This window comes from Microcebus murinus, chromosome 11 (genome assembly GCF_040939455.1).
Source record: "Microcebus murinus isolate Inina chromosome 11, M.murinus_Inina_mat1.0, whole genome shotgun sequence".
Lineage (NCBI taxonomy): Eukaryota > Metazoa > Chordata > Mammalia > Primates > Cheirogaleidae > Microcebus > Microcebus murinus.
In genome coordinates, this window is record NC_134114.1 from 18,571,929 (window position 1) to 18,589,275 (window position 17,347).

General features: G+C 30.7%; 1 protein-coding gene across 1 annotated transcript in view; it reads right to left on the reverse strand.

Annotated features, from left to right (window-relative positions):
* Positions 1-4,018: 4,018 nt before the first annotated feature.
* CDH10 (cadherin 10) overlaps positions 4,019-17,347 on the reverse strand; it is a 158,489-nt gene continuing 145,160 nt past the window's right edge. The window contains exons 9-12 of the mRNA XM_012765179.3: positions 16,772-16,893; positions 11,307-11,415; positions 10,099-10,350; positions 4,019-6,294 (exon numbers count right to left, since the gene is read on the reverse strand). Coding sequence (XP_012620633.1) covers positions 5,804-6,294; positions 10,099-10,350; positions 11,307-11,415; positions 16,772-16,893 — 974 coding nt within the window. The 3' untranslated portion in view covers positions 4,019-5,803. The remainder of the gene's footprint in view (positions 6,295-10,098; positions 10,351-11,306; positions 11,416-16,771; positions 16,894-17,347) is intronic.

Consider the following 17,347-nt stretch of genomic DNA (forward strand, 5'->3'; position numbering starts at 1 on the left):
AAAGTGTCTTTTTTTTCCTTATTCTTTTGCTTAATTAGTTGCCAAATCTGAAAGTGAAGTACTATAGATAGTTTCACATAAATGTAAATATTAATACTATATTTGTAACCTTAAAGAATTTATGAGATTATAAAAAAAAAACAGGTACAAGTTGTGAAATGCATAATAAATGTTTGAATGGATTGAAATAATATACATATAGAGTTTTGTTGGTTTGTGTGTATATATATATAGTTTATATATAGTTTTGTTGATTTAAAAGGAGCTGAGATTTAAAATATATTCTTTTAAATTTCTTTTTTTTTTAAATCAACAATGTACCTTTGGTTTCAATCATCTTTGCTCCAAAAGGTTGTCAATTCTCTAGGCTCATTTCCTAGTAATTATAGCTTGAGAAAAAGAAAAAAAAACAAAAAATAGACAGCAAGTAAACTCAAACGTTGAACCTTTTGGGTGGGCAGCAGGAGTTCTTAGGACTATGGTTGTCTGTTTCATTTCAACATTCCTTTTCATCATGATCTATTTCAAAAGTTTCCTGAGATACAGTCCTTTTATTCTACTTTTTCTCAGTATTGGGCTACTAAGTTCCTAAAAATTGTGACCCAGACTCCATTTACATCAGAACAGAACCTGCAAAGATATAACCACTCTCTGTTGCTAGCATTTATTTTATGCTAATTCCCAGTGTCATAATCACTGGCATTTCACAAATGTCCCAAACACATTTGCAATAAAATTTCATTTAAAGCATTGTTTTGCTTTTCCCAGATTGGTGTACTATTTAGATTTATTTCTAAAGCAATTAACTGAAATAATTATTGACTATCATTTATTATTAAAGTGATGGCCTAGCACTGTGATAGTATCTGGAAGAAAAAAGGTTGTCAGAAAATAAACAAAGAAATCACTAAGACACCTCTTATAACTTTGAGCAGGTCACTATCTAAAGAGAAGGTAGAAATATTACATGCATATAATATATATATGTGCATACTTAAAAATCAGTATAATATATGATAGATACAATAGTAAAATATTTGTTAATTCTTTCAATAAATCTTCATTGAGCACCTAGACAGATAGACACAATTCTATGTTTGAGGTCATCATAATGAACAAAACTGACTAAATCTATACTCTCCTAAAATTTACATTCTCTTTGAGGGAGACAGACTATAATCAGAGTCAACAAGTAAGTCATATAATATATTCAAAAGGTGTTAGTGTTAGGGAGAAAACAAATGCAGTAAGTAGAAAAGAGAATCTGGGGAAATATTACAGTTATTAGTGGAGTAGGTGGAGTAGACTTCAATTGAAAAATAGCTATTGATCAAGAACTTGAACAAGGTGAAGAGACAGCTGGAGAAAGAGGACATGATCAGTGTAAATACCTGAAGTCAGAAACACTAACGAGAGGCTGGAATAACATAAGCAGACATGAGAAGAGTAGAAGAAAGGTCAAACAGGTATGAAGAGGCTTTTTGGACATTATAAGGAGTTTGTCTTTTACTCTGAGTAACATGAGGAATGATTAAATAGTCTAGAAGAAGAGAATGACCACATAGGAAATTCATTTTGAAAAGATTCTTCTGACCTCAATGTTAACAGTGTATAAGTCCGGCAAGATGAAAATAGATGAATTAGGAAGTTAATTGCTCTTAACAATTGAGGGAATAGGCGTGTTGGTGGCTTGGATTAGGGAATAGAAGTGGTGAGAAGTAGGATTCTGTGTATTTTTAAAATGAAACAAATGGAATTGTTTGGAGGTGGGATTTGCAAGAAAAAAGTAGTTTCTAGGATAACTTCAAGGTCATGGGACTTGAGCAGTTGATGAAGGAAAGCATTGCCAATCAGAGATGAAACAGATAGCAGGTGAAGCAGGCTTGGCTTGTGTTTGGTGGGAAAATCTGTGGCACTCTTCCTAATATGTCAAGTATAAGATATTCCTATTAAGAAGTAGTTATCTTTGGAATTTCAAGAGAAGGTAAGACTTAAATAATAAATTAGCTGGTCACAAACTTTAAAAGCATTATTAAAATCCACATAGCAATGAGAAAAATAAAACAAAAAACCATGAGCTGAGGTTTAAATTACTGGGATGGGGAGAAAGTATCATTCCTTAATTTAATAGAAATTGAGAAATGAACCTCTAGGCAAGTGGACTTCAGCAAACTCTTTGACAAATAGAACAATAAGACAATTGTTCTTTGCTTTGGAAAAATTTAGTACTATGATTACCATGTGCCAGGTATTGTGCATTGAGGGAATAGTGGGAGGAAAGAAAGACTCCATCCTTGAATTAAAGGAACCCACAGATCTTTATTAATTTCATTTTCTTTCCATCTTGTATGCCATTTTGTTATTTTTGAGCATATATGTAACATTTGTTATACAATAATTGCCTAGGGACAGGGTCCATAATTCAGTTATCTCTTTGTACCCTTAGTTCTATCAAAAAGGCTTGCAGATTTATGAACTTGATCTCATTTTATCCTTCAAAAACACCTCTGAGGTAAATATTGATCATGATTAATAAGCAAGTTGTAAATGAATGCAGGGATCACTCTATCCTTTCATCCCTTTGTCTTCCTACTTGAACACAAGCACTTGTAATGAGCAAGGGATTTTGAAAACTGGCTCTGTTTTCTTGTTAAGTGAATGTGTTTGGCTGAAATTATTTAATGAAGATATGTGAGTATAAGTGAGTTTATGTGTATTCATAAACCAGAAAACATATGAATGATTTCTTTGAATATTTTTGGTATTAGTCTATCATAATCATAGCTTTTATATATATATGTGTGTGTATATAATGTAGATATTATATATAGACATTTAGGTAGATCTATTGATAAATAAACTCAGATATGTAGTATTGTTAATAATGAATCTTAGGAATTTTTTTTTCTTTTTTAGAAGATCCTAGACATCTAACTACTCACTGCTTACATGTATAAGTCTACCAAAAAATGTCTGCAATTCTTGCAGTTGTGTAACAGTATCTACTTGATATATAAATAGAAACTAAGAGCATGCATTTATCATTGCACAAAATTTCTTTGATAGTTTGTTGAAAGTAGGACCAGAATTGATCATCTTAATTACATTTCTAATGAACAAAAAGACTTATAAATCATTTTATTACTTATCTGAATATTTAAATCATGAAAACAGAGGACAGAATGATTTATTTATTTTGTGTTTAGAAAAATTTATAAAGTAGAAATAAGATATTTTGTTATAAATTCAAAGCTTTTCTGATAACTGTTTTGTCTTTTTTATTTTCATTAAAAGAAGAATTATACACTAATATAAAAGAAGTATATATGATTTATTATATCTCTAGGGTATAGAATATCCCTTGATTTTATAATAGATGCTCAGTAAATATTTTATGAATGAAGGTATAAGTGGATGAATAAATTAAAGACCCACATTTGTTCAATAAAATTAATGATATGATATCGAGACAAGGTTGCCATATTCCTCATGTAAAAGAAATTTTGGACATACAATAATCTGTATATTGGACATTCCTTTGGGAGAACACAATACCAGGGAGATAACTGAGTGAGTTTAAATAGGTAATTATAGGTATAAAGTTTAAGATTCAAATTAATTTGAAAAAATTAATTCTTTAGCATGCCACCTTCATTATCAACAAATAGGATATTTGTTATTGAATAATATCTCCAAAATATAGGCCTTATATTGACAAAGAAGCCTGCTAATCAATTTCCTTTGGAGACCTGGTTGGGATGATGTTAGAGATCAATCCTTTAATTAAAAAAAAAAAATAGATGACAAAATAAATGACCTAGAAAGTTAATGTCATTTTGAAATTATGTGAAGGAGGAAAACTTAAAAATCTTCAAACAAGAATTCCAATTATTGACATTTAATGTTAATTAAAATAACTAATGCTGTAAATGTTAAAGCTAATTATAAACTAAATGTATATTTTTAATTATAACTAATATGAAATATTCAAAAGATATACCTTCTTTTATTTTTCCATTATTTATTCATTTTATTTTTAATGAATAGCCCTTCTAGGATATTGAGGATTTTCCTTCTTTTCAGTTCAACATATATGATCAAACTTTTTTTTTCCTTAAACTTTGTCCTTCTGATAGCCAGCTGAATGGGTACTTAGAATATAAGATTACTGCCATATTAGGTCTTTAGTATAATCCGACGTGTCACATAGCCTGGTAATGTGACTATATTTTTAAGTAGACCAATAGTTGTTTTTCTTTTATAATTAGACTACTATGCAAACTAAAATATCTGTGATCAGAGTGATGTGGGCCCTTTCAACCTCAAAGTTGGGGGAAAAATTACCATTTAAGAAGATTGAAATAATTGATTCTGTATTAAGGACATGTCAGTATTGCATGCTGAATCAGTCCAAAAGCATAGCATTTTCACTAATTAGCACAGGAATCTCTGGTATTTACAATATACTCAGCAGGAATGTGACTTCTTAGTCTAGGCCCAAAAAAGTGCTCCATTTATAAATAAAACATGTTGTGGAGCCTGAGAAATAAGGAATCAGTTAGTGCCAGCTAACCTCCATGATTTTAGCAACTCTCGATAATTAACTGCCAGTATTTTAATTTATTTATTTATTTTTTGCTTTCTATGGAATCATTCATTGACAGAAAAGCAGATTTTGTTACAAATAAATGTATAATGAATCTTTGAAAACTTGACATAATTGCAATGCTGTGTCTTAATGGAATATTCAGTGTTATTACTGTCATTACTAGGCATTTTCAAAGTCACCATGGGAGGTAAGATATTTTTCATTAAAGGGTTATTTCAGTCTGAAATCTGTCTGAACTATTATTGCCTATAATCCTCAATAGCATGGATGCCATGCAAAAATGAGAAAATGTTTTATTCTTTCAGGTATTATTTTGGCAAGTATGAACAAAAGGAAATTACTGTATTGCTAATGTCTTGGGATATAGGATGTCCATATTTTAAATTTGTTTAAATGAAAATTTTTATGTGTTCTATAAATGACTATCACTTTTAATATGAAGAGTTTGCTACATATCATAGCATAAAAAGACTCATTGTAAAAAATGATTCTTACTTAAATCATATTAATTTGGCTAGAGCTTTCAATACTAATTATAATGGCGTTGTGTTCTTACCTGCATGTAATGTAATTCTGGGTCAAGATACTTAGTTCATGGAGAAAGCTGTTCATCCTAAGGAAAAATCAAACTGGAGACAAGGTAGTTGTAAAAACTGGTTTATTTTTTTTAAAAATAAATACAAAAATATAAATATAAAACATTAGCAGATAGAATTTGATGAAATGAAATTGCACAAACGTTTGTATACCAGGTTGCATATCACACCTACTAACACCACATGTACATTTTTTTTTAATTTAATGTACAGAACAGGATATATTTTAAAATTTTTCTTCACCTTTTTAAAAGCTTCATTTGCAAGGGCAGGATGTGTACCTAACAGAAGCGGTTTATTGGTGAGGTTGCTTAAGGGAGAACTATCCTGTTCATGTTTCTGAAATTATCTTTTATTTACTAAGATGGACAACACTGAATTTCCATAGCTTTGGCTCTTGGAAGTGATTAAATAAAATGTCATATATATTCCATGAGACATCCTACAGGAAAGAATTAATGTAATTAATGAACAAATTAAGAAGTAAGTGGGAAAAAATTGTGCTGAGTGGCAGGAAAATTCTCCTGAATATCAAATATTGTGGAGACAGCGTTGATAAAGTTACTTCCTCTTGTTTGAACAGAACATATATCCTAGGTTAAGAGTCTTTGTCACTTTCCCCGCCACCATACATTTCTGCTAGCTTATTAAACCGAGGGCCCCATTCTCGGAGGTAATCATAGTTTTGGTCTCCTTCGGTAGTACCTGATTCTAATGAACTCAGAGATTCGGCAATGGAATCGTTTCCTTCATAGGCGTAGGTTGCAAGCGAGTCGTATGGAGGTGCGGTGGGGTCGAGGTCGTGCTCTTTAAGCCTTTCATTAATGAAATCCCGGACGTCCGTGTTATCCGGAGCTGTGGGAGTCCTTCGTGGGATAAATAACGTTTCTGGAATAATATCTCGCCGGAGCTTTTTTTCCTCAATAGCTGCAGGATTCCTCAGGGTGCCGATATCAAAGGCCTGTGTGTCCTCCTCGCCGCCACCTTCGTCGTTGTAGCTCACGATGTTGTCTCTGATGTCCTCTTTAGACAAGATCAGAGGCTCTTTCTTTCGCTGTCTTTTCAGAGCTGCAAACAGTACTACTATAACTTGAAAAAAGACAAGAAGACACATTAGAGATTCATTTAAAACGCTCTAAGTAATGAGTGGAAGTACATGAAGGAGTTTAAGTTACTTAGGCTTTTTATAATAGGTTAGAATTTAAGATTAATTTTGTACTTCTGACAAATTTTTTTTTTTTTGGGGGGGAGGAGTTAGGGAAAGAGATGTTGAAGGCTTTAGCCCCGGTGGTTGGTGCTTAAGATCAGTGTTTCTAATTTATTTTTAAAGCAATATAGAATAATCTTCAAACACAGTGATTTATACTTTATCCATTTATCTAAGAACTGTCTAAAGGTGGTTCTCAATTATACAAACAAAATTTATCTTTTGCATTAAATGGGAACATAAGATGTGATATAAAAAACACACAAATGGAATTTGAAAGCAAATAAGACAATTGAAAAGGACAAAAATATGCTTTTTTCACATCCTGTACAATATTAAAGGCAATGTCTTTCTGAAGGCATTGAGTTTTACTTATGTTAAAGAGCATTGGTGATGGATTTGCATAGATTTTTTTTTCTTGCCTTGTTAAAAGAAGGCTGTAATTATTGGAAAAAGACCAGTTAGCTAGACTGGTTAGTTAGATGGGTTTAGAAATTTATAAGATCTTTCCGTGGAAATATCTATCTTGCATGAAACCTTTTCGCCCCAAAATTGTCAGAGCAGGTGATGGCTAAGAGTAAATTCAAATTACTGCATTTAATTAACTCCAAAAAATATTTATGAATCTTGGCTAGATGCATCTTAAACAAGTAGAGACTCACAAATAGAAATGTGTGTTGCTCAGAAAGTACATTTCCCCATTTCCATGAAACAATAACAACAGTAACAATATAATAATGTTAATAATCATAATGATAATAGAATAAATGATAGTAAACAGTTAATATCAAATTCCTCTAATTGCATTAGAGTTTCTCATCATTATTCATTATCTCCAAATATTTTTTCCTCATCCTTTAAAATCATTTTTAAGAAACAGATGTGAATTCAATTAGATGAGATAAAGAAGGGAAAAATTTTATGTGATATATACACATCAAAAGCTTAGACTAGTTTGGCTTCAACTTATGTGAAAGAGAAAACAAAGGACTATTTTAATGCTACAAAAAAGAAAGTTCTAATCCATTGATAAAGTGTTCTTGGCCTTAAAGTGATTAAAAGCTAAATAGGCAGAGTCTGAAAAGAATGTTTATTCTTCAAGTTTTTAAGAAAATATGATATTTTATTTTGCATAAATTCATGTATTTATGCACACATTAAAATTTATGATGTAAAGATTTGAAACCTTAGATTGTTTATTGTCAACCAAAAAATTGTACCTAGTACAAATCTTTTAATAGTGAGGATTATGAAAATTTACTAAGATTGGCTCTAAGTCCAAGTTCATTTCCCTGCTTCTTCAAACGTCAGATAAAATGTTTTTTGATTAGGGTCACAGGAATACTCACAAAAATAATTTTAAACTAATGCATCTAGAGAGTAAATTTAATCTGATTTTTTAATGCAAAAGCAGTTAAAAGCAATTTGTCCTAGGTTATAAAATCAAGGATCATCATGCAGGGGAAACATAAAGCAAGTAAAAGGCTTTTTAAGTATTATTTCATGAAGATGTAAGATAGTGAGCCCTTCGTCAAGCCATAATAAGAAAAAAGGTGGAACTAAGCATTAGAATCCACTGGAAATCTGTATGTACGGTGAGCAAGATAACTTCTCTAAGCCATTCAGAAATTGTGTGACCTTGGATAATGTTTTGAATAGTTCTAACTTTCAGTTTCATTATGTGTAAAATGATGATAATAACCATAAATACTCCATACTTTTTGTGAAATTAAAAAAATGTTTTTGTAGTAAAGTGCCAGTTAGAGTCTGACACATAGTAAACAGAATAAAAACTTGCTACTACTAATATTATTCTTACTGGAGACTTTCATTTCTAGTAAGTATTTTAATAGAATGAGTTTGCCTACATAATTTAATACATTAACTCCCCAAATATTCATATTGTTCATATTTGCAATTATGGATTCAACTGCTAGAATGCATATTTATTAGTTTTCCTTAATTTGTTTACTGTATTAATGGCCAATCAGATTATAAAAATATAATTTTACCAATTCTTACATATTCTAGTAAATAAAATCAAGTTTATTTCTCTTTGTGGTACTTGGAAAAGTCTTGTTCTGTCTCATATTCCATAGTAACAGGTTATATAACATGTATTTTTAAAAGTGCATGTTCTTACTTCCTGTACTACATAAATATGTAATCTATAATTGTTCATGTCATCCATTTAATGATTTATCTGTTACAACTAATTTACCTTTCAGTTATTTAAACACAGAGCTACAGTGTGTATATGCTATGATAAAGTAGAAAAATGGAACCTTCTATAGAATGAAGTAGAAATAACTAAATTATATATATAATGATTAAGTTTTTCATCACATTTTGTTGCATGTCCTAATATCATATAAAAACTTGCTCTCTTTTCATAATCATAACAAATTGCTATGATTATTATTGTCAGCATTATTTAAAAATTTGAAATGAAAGACAAATTATTTTATTTAACTTTATAAGTATGAAACATTAGCAATAATTGAGTACAGGTATGCTTGTGGGAAGTGATTCTGTACAAGTCAAGTCTTTAAAACCACTTCGGTATGAGCCTCGACTATAATCGATAGCCACAGATGAACAGGCACAGCTCAGCGTTAACTTTAGCCAACAACCATGATATGAAAGGCGCATCGCCTAGTGTCGACTTTAGTCGACAGCCAAAAGCTTTTACTTTTACAGCTTTTATCTCTGTAGTTGCAGTGTGTACGTTCAGCTAATAAGTTACTACGAATCTGTGACCTTTTAACAAGTCCTTAGTAGGAGTTATTATAGTTATTTTCCTAAAGCTGCCTGTAAAGTAAAACAAGCTTTCAGTGCTTTAAAGCTTTCCTCATAACACAAGAGCAAAATAGATTCGTCATCAATGCACAGCACAAACTACTGTGTGGACTGTGAGTGCCGGCTGTGGGCAAGGTTTTGCAGAAGGTGAGTGCCATATTGAAGTGGTTAATTTCCATTTTGACAAAAGTTATCGACTTTACCCTTGTCTTTGTTTGTTTAGTCTTATTGAGATTTGCTAATATCCAACTTCCAGAGTTGAGTGTTGAGACCCCACTATTCACCTTCAATTCCTCCAGCCTCTGCTCTACTCCCCTACAGGAGTTTGGCAGATGATCCAGAAAGAAACAATGCCATAGATGCTGTTACTACAGCACCCAGGAGAGCAGTAATGGGCCAGCAATAAAATAGCTGTGGTACTGAAATTGATGCCTCTTCCTTCATTTGTTCACTGGATCTAAGCTTCTGAGAACACATAATTCTATTACAACATTCGGCCTAGCCATCAAGAAATGCTACTGCCCATCTCAACTTTCCAATTTCCTACAAAAGCCATTCTACTTTCATTCTTCTTGCCTTTCCCTTTGTTTAATATATTGTAGTGAAAGGTAGATAGTTGTTTTTGTATATTTGAATTCACATCTGAATGACTTCTAGGCCCCACATTAAAAAGTCCCATTGCTATAAAAAAATTCTTTATATATTCTTCTATATTCTGAGCTAATAAAATATTTTAATATAAACAATATTCCATAATTTATGTCTATCGTCAAACTTGGGGTTAGTTTTGGGGAAGTATTAATAGCAAGCTTTCTTATTTAAAAACATAATTTAGTAGGAAATCTAGACAACGTTAGATCCCATTTTCTTTAAAGTTTCTTTCTTACCCAGCAGAATGATGATGCAGAGAAGGATGGCGATCAAGGCTCCAGTGCTGAGGCCAGCAGGGAGGAGCAGGGCTTCGGCACTGCAGGACTGCATGTTGCCTTGGCTGTCGCAAGCGCACACTCGGATGGTCAGCGTGCCGGTGCTGCTCTGAATTGGGTAATCATTGTCTGATATCACCACAGGTAAGAGATAAGTACTGATTTCGTGTCTGTTGAATCCATTTTTTCTGGTTAAAATTCTGGCAGTATTATCTAAAATAATAATTTAAAATATTAAAAATGGTTTGGGATAGTAAATGCCTCAACCTGATAGCCCTTGTTTGACAAATAAATAAAAATGATTTTGTAAAATATTAAATTGAAATTTTTAAATAAAATATGTACAATGCAATTACTATGTAGATAAGATAAATTAATTTGAAAAATCGAATATTATGGATTGTTATTTATTAATTTTTCACATAATTCCTCAATGTTTTCAAAATAGCGAATTTTTAGAGTGAATCATTTACCAAGACTTCATAGATGATAACGTGCTGTTTTTCAGTTTTCAGACAACCTGTTTTGATATCCCCCCAAAAAAACCATAAGTGATTTTTCATTTACACATGTCTATGTGTATGCTGACACACTCACAGAACATTAATCCAATATTCATGAAGAAAAATAAGACTGGGTAAATTTTAAGGGTTGTTGTATTTGTTTAAATCAATAATGAAGTAAAACCCTTTAAGAGTCATAAATCTTGCCATTGCAACAATGCCTTTGCAACAATGTCTTTGTATTGATTCCTCTAAAAGGTTACTTCTCATTCTTCTTAGGCTCTATGCCTATGTGGCTTTGGTGAATCTGCTGCTGCTAAATCTCATCAAAGTTTGTGTAAGAGTCTCACTGACTCCTTCATTCTTATGCCATAAGGCCTTTTTTGTTGTAGGAACTGATTATTTCCAGCCTTTTTAATCTTTTTAAGACTCAGTCTTTTTGCAGCACTCATAAAGAGATTTCTTTTACATGTTTCATTTTAAAATAGAAGAGAGTAAACATTGTCAAAGAAGACCTGACCATAATATCATTATATATCTGATTAACACAAAATTTTATAACTCTGATCAATAAATTGATACAGAATGTATATTGTAATAGTTATTTTAGAGGAAATTTCCCATTAATGTCATCTTAAATCATAATGAACGAGTTTTAAAATTTACCTTCATTATCTTGCACTGTGAAGTTTGGATTGACAGCAGCTAAACTGAAGAAAAATTTCTGCCCACCTAAAGGGTCATCTTTGTCGACTGCACTTATAGTCTGTATTAGCTGTAGAAAAGAGAAAAAATATGTATCATCAAATATCCATGAGTATAGTCTGCTTTATAGTATGTAATTTTTAACATCTTAATTTGTCTAAGTTTTTTCTAGATAATTGTTTTTGTTCCTGTACATGTATCTTTGAGTTAATTCATTTTTTATTATTACTTTGATTTCAATGATATTTCTCTCTCTCTCTGTCTCTCTCTCTCTAATCTCTGTCTTTTATATATTACCCATTCCTTCAAAATGATAATGAAAATATTGTATTATTTGAAATTTTTATTGATTTAGATGTAGCATTTGAAATGAGTAGGTTATTTCATATGCATTTAAACATTGATCTAGTAGAGTTTGTCTAATGCCAGAAAACTTTAGGAAATTATTGTGACTAGGGCTTTGCTGTTCCCCAAAAGTAAAGTGAAAAATATTAAAGAAATGTAGAGATTTTATAGTTTATATTGTATGTCACTTTTTAAAAGAAAGTCTTACATTATTATCTGCTTTAGCAGTAATAGTTCAATTCAGTCGCATTTGCATCACAATTATATTTTTAAATTTAACGTATGCATACTATGCTGAAGTGGGTATTTTATAAGGGTCAACTTTATTTGATTTTAAGATAAGAGGTAATATAAGATGCTATCTGGTAATAAAGTAAACACTTTAATATCTTATACATACTCAGGTCACTGCTTTGGGCATATTATATGATTAATTAATATTATAAAAAACATATATATAATGATATAAATGTAACAGATATATACTTTTTACATATATATTCCTTTTTTATTCTTTAATGTATATGTATAATAAGTTTTTATGTTTTTTAATATTTTAACTTTTAAGAGAGCTTCAGTAGTTGTTAAATATGTATATTGATACCCATTATGCTTAACTAAAAGGAATATACTTTTTACTGCATTAACTCACTTTAATATTGTGTGGATATTGGTTGAGAATATTTGTTGCTGTTGCTTTATTGGTTTAACAAGAGATTTAAAGTTCAAAGCATTATGCAAAATAATTAGAAAAAGTAAAGAAATTATTATAACTAATCTATATTAGATTTCTTTTAAAGCAGTGGTCCCCAAACTTTTTGGCACCAGGGACCAGTTTCATGGAAGACAATTTTTCCACGGATAGGGGATGGGGTGAAGCAGAGCTCAGGCAACTGGGAGTGGCTGTAAACACAGGTGAAGCCTCACTGGCTCACTTGCTGTTCACCTCCTGTGTGTGGCCCGAATCCTAATGGGCCATAAACCAGTACTGGTATCAACCAGTCAATGGCCAAGGGTTGTGAACTACAGTTTTTTAAAGTATCTCATAGCAATAAAAATGTGATAAATTTGAGGCACTAGCCTATTTAATTACAGAGCTAACCATTTATTTCAAAATGATACAAGAATATAATTGAACCAAAGATGTGTGTTTAATGTCTAGAAACAAGCAGCAAGAACAAATCATTTAAAACTATGAATAATTTTAAAGTAATTGGTTAAAATATAGCAGAATAACTACTTGAATTTTAACTGTAATTTAAGATTAAATATAAACAAGAATTAGAAATATCCATAAGAGAATATAAACATATGAATGAATTATACAAATGTCAAAATAATGTTAGCTAATACTATTTAAGAGGTTTCACTTCAATGACAAAAACATTTCTTAGCTGATTTCTTTTCTGTCAAGTACACTCTAAAGGATTTCATTTTTAAATAATTATTTGTTAAAAATATATTGAAGAGGATAAATGGCATAAATAGGATATATACCAAAAAGGATAGTATACTAATGGAAAGTCTTAGTCATTAAGATTAATATGTTAATATTCACACATAGATACAAAAAAGGAATGAAATGTAGAAATAGAGCTAAGAGTCTTTTAAAATAAAAACTATCATATCTAAAATATACATTTGTACCTGTATATTTTGTCTCAAAATTAATTTACCAACTACAATTTCAGTTCATTTTTATGAACCTGAATTATACATTTCTGAAAACAAATGACCACAACTTCACATGTATCTATAAGAAATTACAAAGATTTACAAAAATATCAACAATCAAACTATTATTTTAATCATAGATTGTAGCACTGTTCATTTAAAGATCAGTGATCAATTTATATATTTTCATTAAATTTTATAAAAGACATAATTCAAACATATTGATGATACGAAGTAGAATCACATGTTGCAGAATCTAGATCATATTATATTTTTATCACCTAAGACTTCTCTATTGCAGATAGAGTCACTTACTCCCTTTACAATATAGCTTTTTTCCCCTCTAAGACATAACTTGACTTGTAGTGGTCCAACTTCTTCATATCAGAATTTACCTACAAATCTAGTCTTTCCTTCCATTTCCAACTTTGCATTCAAAAACCCCAGTGCTCTTATTTTGGTAAATGTGCCATAAAGAGTCGTAATAGAAATCAGAAGTTGGCAAAAAGGAGATAAAACTATTGTTTCCTGGCTCTCTGTAAGCCTTTTTGGTTTTTGATTTTTGTTTTTGCTTTTTTCACTATTTTGTTTCTCTTGGAAACAAACTCATTTTTGATCCAATTCCAATAAAAGGGTTTGCCACAATTAGGAAACAAACAAAAACTAGTGATATCTAGTATTCATTTTAAACATATGAAGAAAAGACACAGATACATGATTTATATTTTACTCCCTAAGCAATAATATAATTAATTTTTATTTCTACTTGGATATTCTAAAATAATCTTAAATGAACTTGAAGGATGTTTCAGTAATTGTACTATAATAGGGTATAGAATAATGAATGAATTTTAAGATATTTAAAGTTAGTATATTTTTTGTAGATGTTAGATATAATATAGAATATATAGTTATTAATTTTAATATATTTTAGTTTTTTCTGTAGGTAGCCTAGGAGATTTTGTTGATGAAATATTGCCTTTGTCCTAATAAAATGAACACTTTTCAGTTAGGGAAATAAACATTGTTCTATGGAAAATATGTAATGGGATATTTTTGCTTTGATAAAGGCTTAGTTATTTGGTTTGATGTTGCTATTAGTTGATATTTGGTTTGATAAGTTGCTTAGATAAATACTGTTGATGAGTAAATATAAGCAGCATCTTTCCTTGGGGAGCCTTCTTGGGAAATCTTTGAGATAAAAATGTTATTTTCTTCCCACAGATATTAAAAATTATCACAATTTGTTTTATTAATTAAAGGAGTAGGCATGAATGAGGGAAAGTGGAAGAAAAAAATCTAGCCCTCTCTCATCCCTCCTTTTGAGGTCCCCTAACACTCTCTGAGATGGAAAATGTGAGTAGTCAAGTAGCCTAATTTAAGTACAAGAAGGGACTATTACTATTTCATCAGCTGCAGTTACATTCTTTCCAACAAAGAAAATCTTCTACCCTTGGATCAGGGAATAGGCCAGAGCAGGGAACAGAAAGGAGAAGGGATGGCAATTAGTTTTATTTCTGTTTTCTCATTTTGTCCACACACCAAATGAATGAAATCATCTCTCGTGTCATTCTAAGTGCAACTCTTAAAGAACACTTAGTTCAAAAGAATATTGGGTGGATTAAAATACTCTATGAATAACTAAAGCACACCCAGACATCTAAACACGTTCCTACCTTCCTAGAAGGAAAGACCAAGCTAACAAATGAATTTCAAGAAAGGCTTATTGAAGAACAACTATATCAAATAACCACTTTGACTTTGACTGCTAGGATATCATAACCTAGAATTCCAACAGTTAATATATAACAGTTTCATTTCAACAAGAAATTATTTTCAGCCTCTGTGACCAAAGTGAGATCTAACAAACTGGTCTCATTAAAAATAACTAGTATGAGAGGCTACTGCACATGCAGCCAATTCAACAAAAATTATTTATCATATTCTTCCTATCAAATTGGTCAAGAAAGGCTAACTCATTTTTTATTAAAATCATCTTTTATTTGATTATTTTCTTCAGTATTCCAACTACTATTGAAATGTCTAAAAAGTGTAGAGAAGTTACTGAGCCAGCCACGGTTAAAAAGAAAATAAGCAAAAGGAAAATAAACAAGCACAATCCCTTATTTTGTATATTTTGAATACATTTGTAAATCAGTATTTATAATGATTCAAATGCTTTGAAAAGATATCTTTTGAAAATCAAATAGAATAACCACCATAGAGAAAGCAGTGTATGCAGCAGTAGCAAAGTGGGTAATTTATCTCTTAGAGAAAAGACTTCAGCTTATATCATGCTGAGCCTGCCAAGCAGAGGACTATTTGGAATGGTATTTTTTGGATGTGCACTGTTTCATTAAGAAGTAAGTGGGAAGAAGCTAAGTCATTTAAATATTCCAAAGTAAACATTTCCATAACATTTTTAAGTAAAAAAAAAAAAATGAATCCAACTGCAACAATTTTACCATTTTCAAACAATAGAGAGGGTATTGAATTCCTGTTAGAATCTTCAAAAGAATGAATTTGAGTTATTCTACAATATAATTTGCATAAAAATGTAACAATGACATTGATGTTTATAAAGAGCATCAAATTATGTCAAAATACAATACAACTTTCTGATGGCTCCTCTTTCTTTAATAAAACACATTTGATTCCAATTATTATTTATAACATGCAGCTTCCTTCTGTGAAGATAGCACTCAAACCAATTATGAGCATTTCTTTCAGCCATATACACTGGAGCTTTTCAATCAACAAAATGAGTCCACTGAGGAAAAAACTTAAAGAATTAGAAACAAAGCTGATGAAGGAAAAATGTTTTAAAGGACTAAAACCAAGTCATTAAGCACTTTATGTATTGCCGTAATGGTGAAATGCAATGTATAAGGCTAAGAAGCGAATTCTGCTGCCTTACCTCAAAATCATATTTATATACATCGGAATATTGATTAAATGTTCTGCTGCTTCTGTACATTTGTCTCTGGGTCCTCCCCAAATTTCATTTCCCATCTCTCTAGCAGTTATCAATATTTATTTAATGGCACAGTAATGGTTTTAGAGGTTTATTTATATTTTTGAAAGTTTTAAAATTTATTTCTTATTATACCTTATCATTTTTGTGGCGATGATAAAATATCTTCACATTAGAACTTTACAAAGGAAATATGAAATCTGGCATACTGCTATTTAAAATATTTTCACTTTTAAAAATATAAGCCACAGGTTCTTATTTATTTTATTTTTTTAACTCTTCTTACTATCATTCCCAAAATAGGTTTTAAAATTTGAATTAGTGAGAGTATATATGAGTGTATCTGTTTATTCATTCCTCTCAAGATTACAAAAAGAAAACATTTAACATGCAATTAAAATCTTTTCATAGTTTCAATCCTATAGGTGCTCACCTGTCCAGGTCTGGCATTTTCACATACAAAAGTGTCATAGAACACAGCAAATTGTGGTGCATTGTCATTAACATCCAAAATTCTCACAAAAACAGCCACACGAGTAGTCTCTTTGGGATTATCTAGAAAAGGAGAAGGAAAATTTTGTTTAGGAAGACACATTTGTGCATCAGATTTAATTTACATAGGCATCTTGTGAATATTAAGTGCTCACATACAAATAAACATTGCAGTCATTCTGCTAACATAATGAGCAAATGCAATAAAGAAAATTACTGCAGAGCCTAATTAAGTAGTCATGAATTCACTTATTACTGGACGCAAGGGTACTATTATTATTTTGGAGAATCATGTTAAAAACACAAGCCCATATCATTGAATCCATATTATATTTATGTCCTTACTGTTCATATATACAAATATGAACAAATATTTATTGAATTCTTATTATGCATCATTATATCATTTAATCTTTACCTATTTTTTTGCATGAAGAAGTAGTTTTAAATAAATTAGTAACTTTCCCAAAGTCACTAGATCCTAAGTGGTAATTGTTATAGTAAAAACTACCCCCTG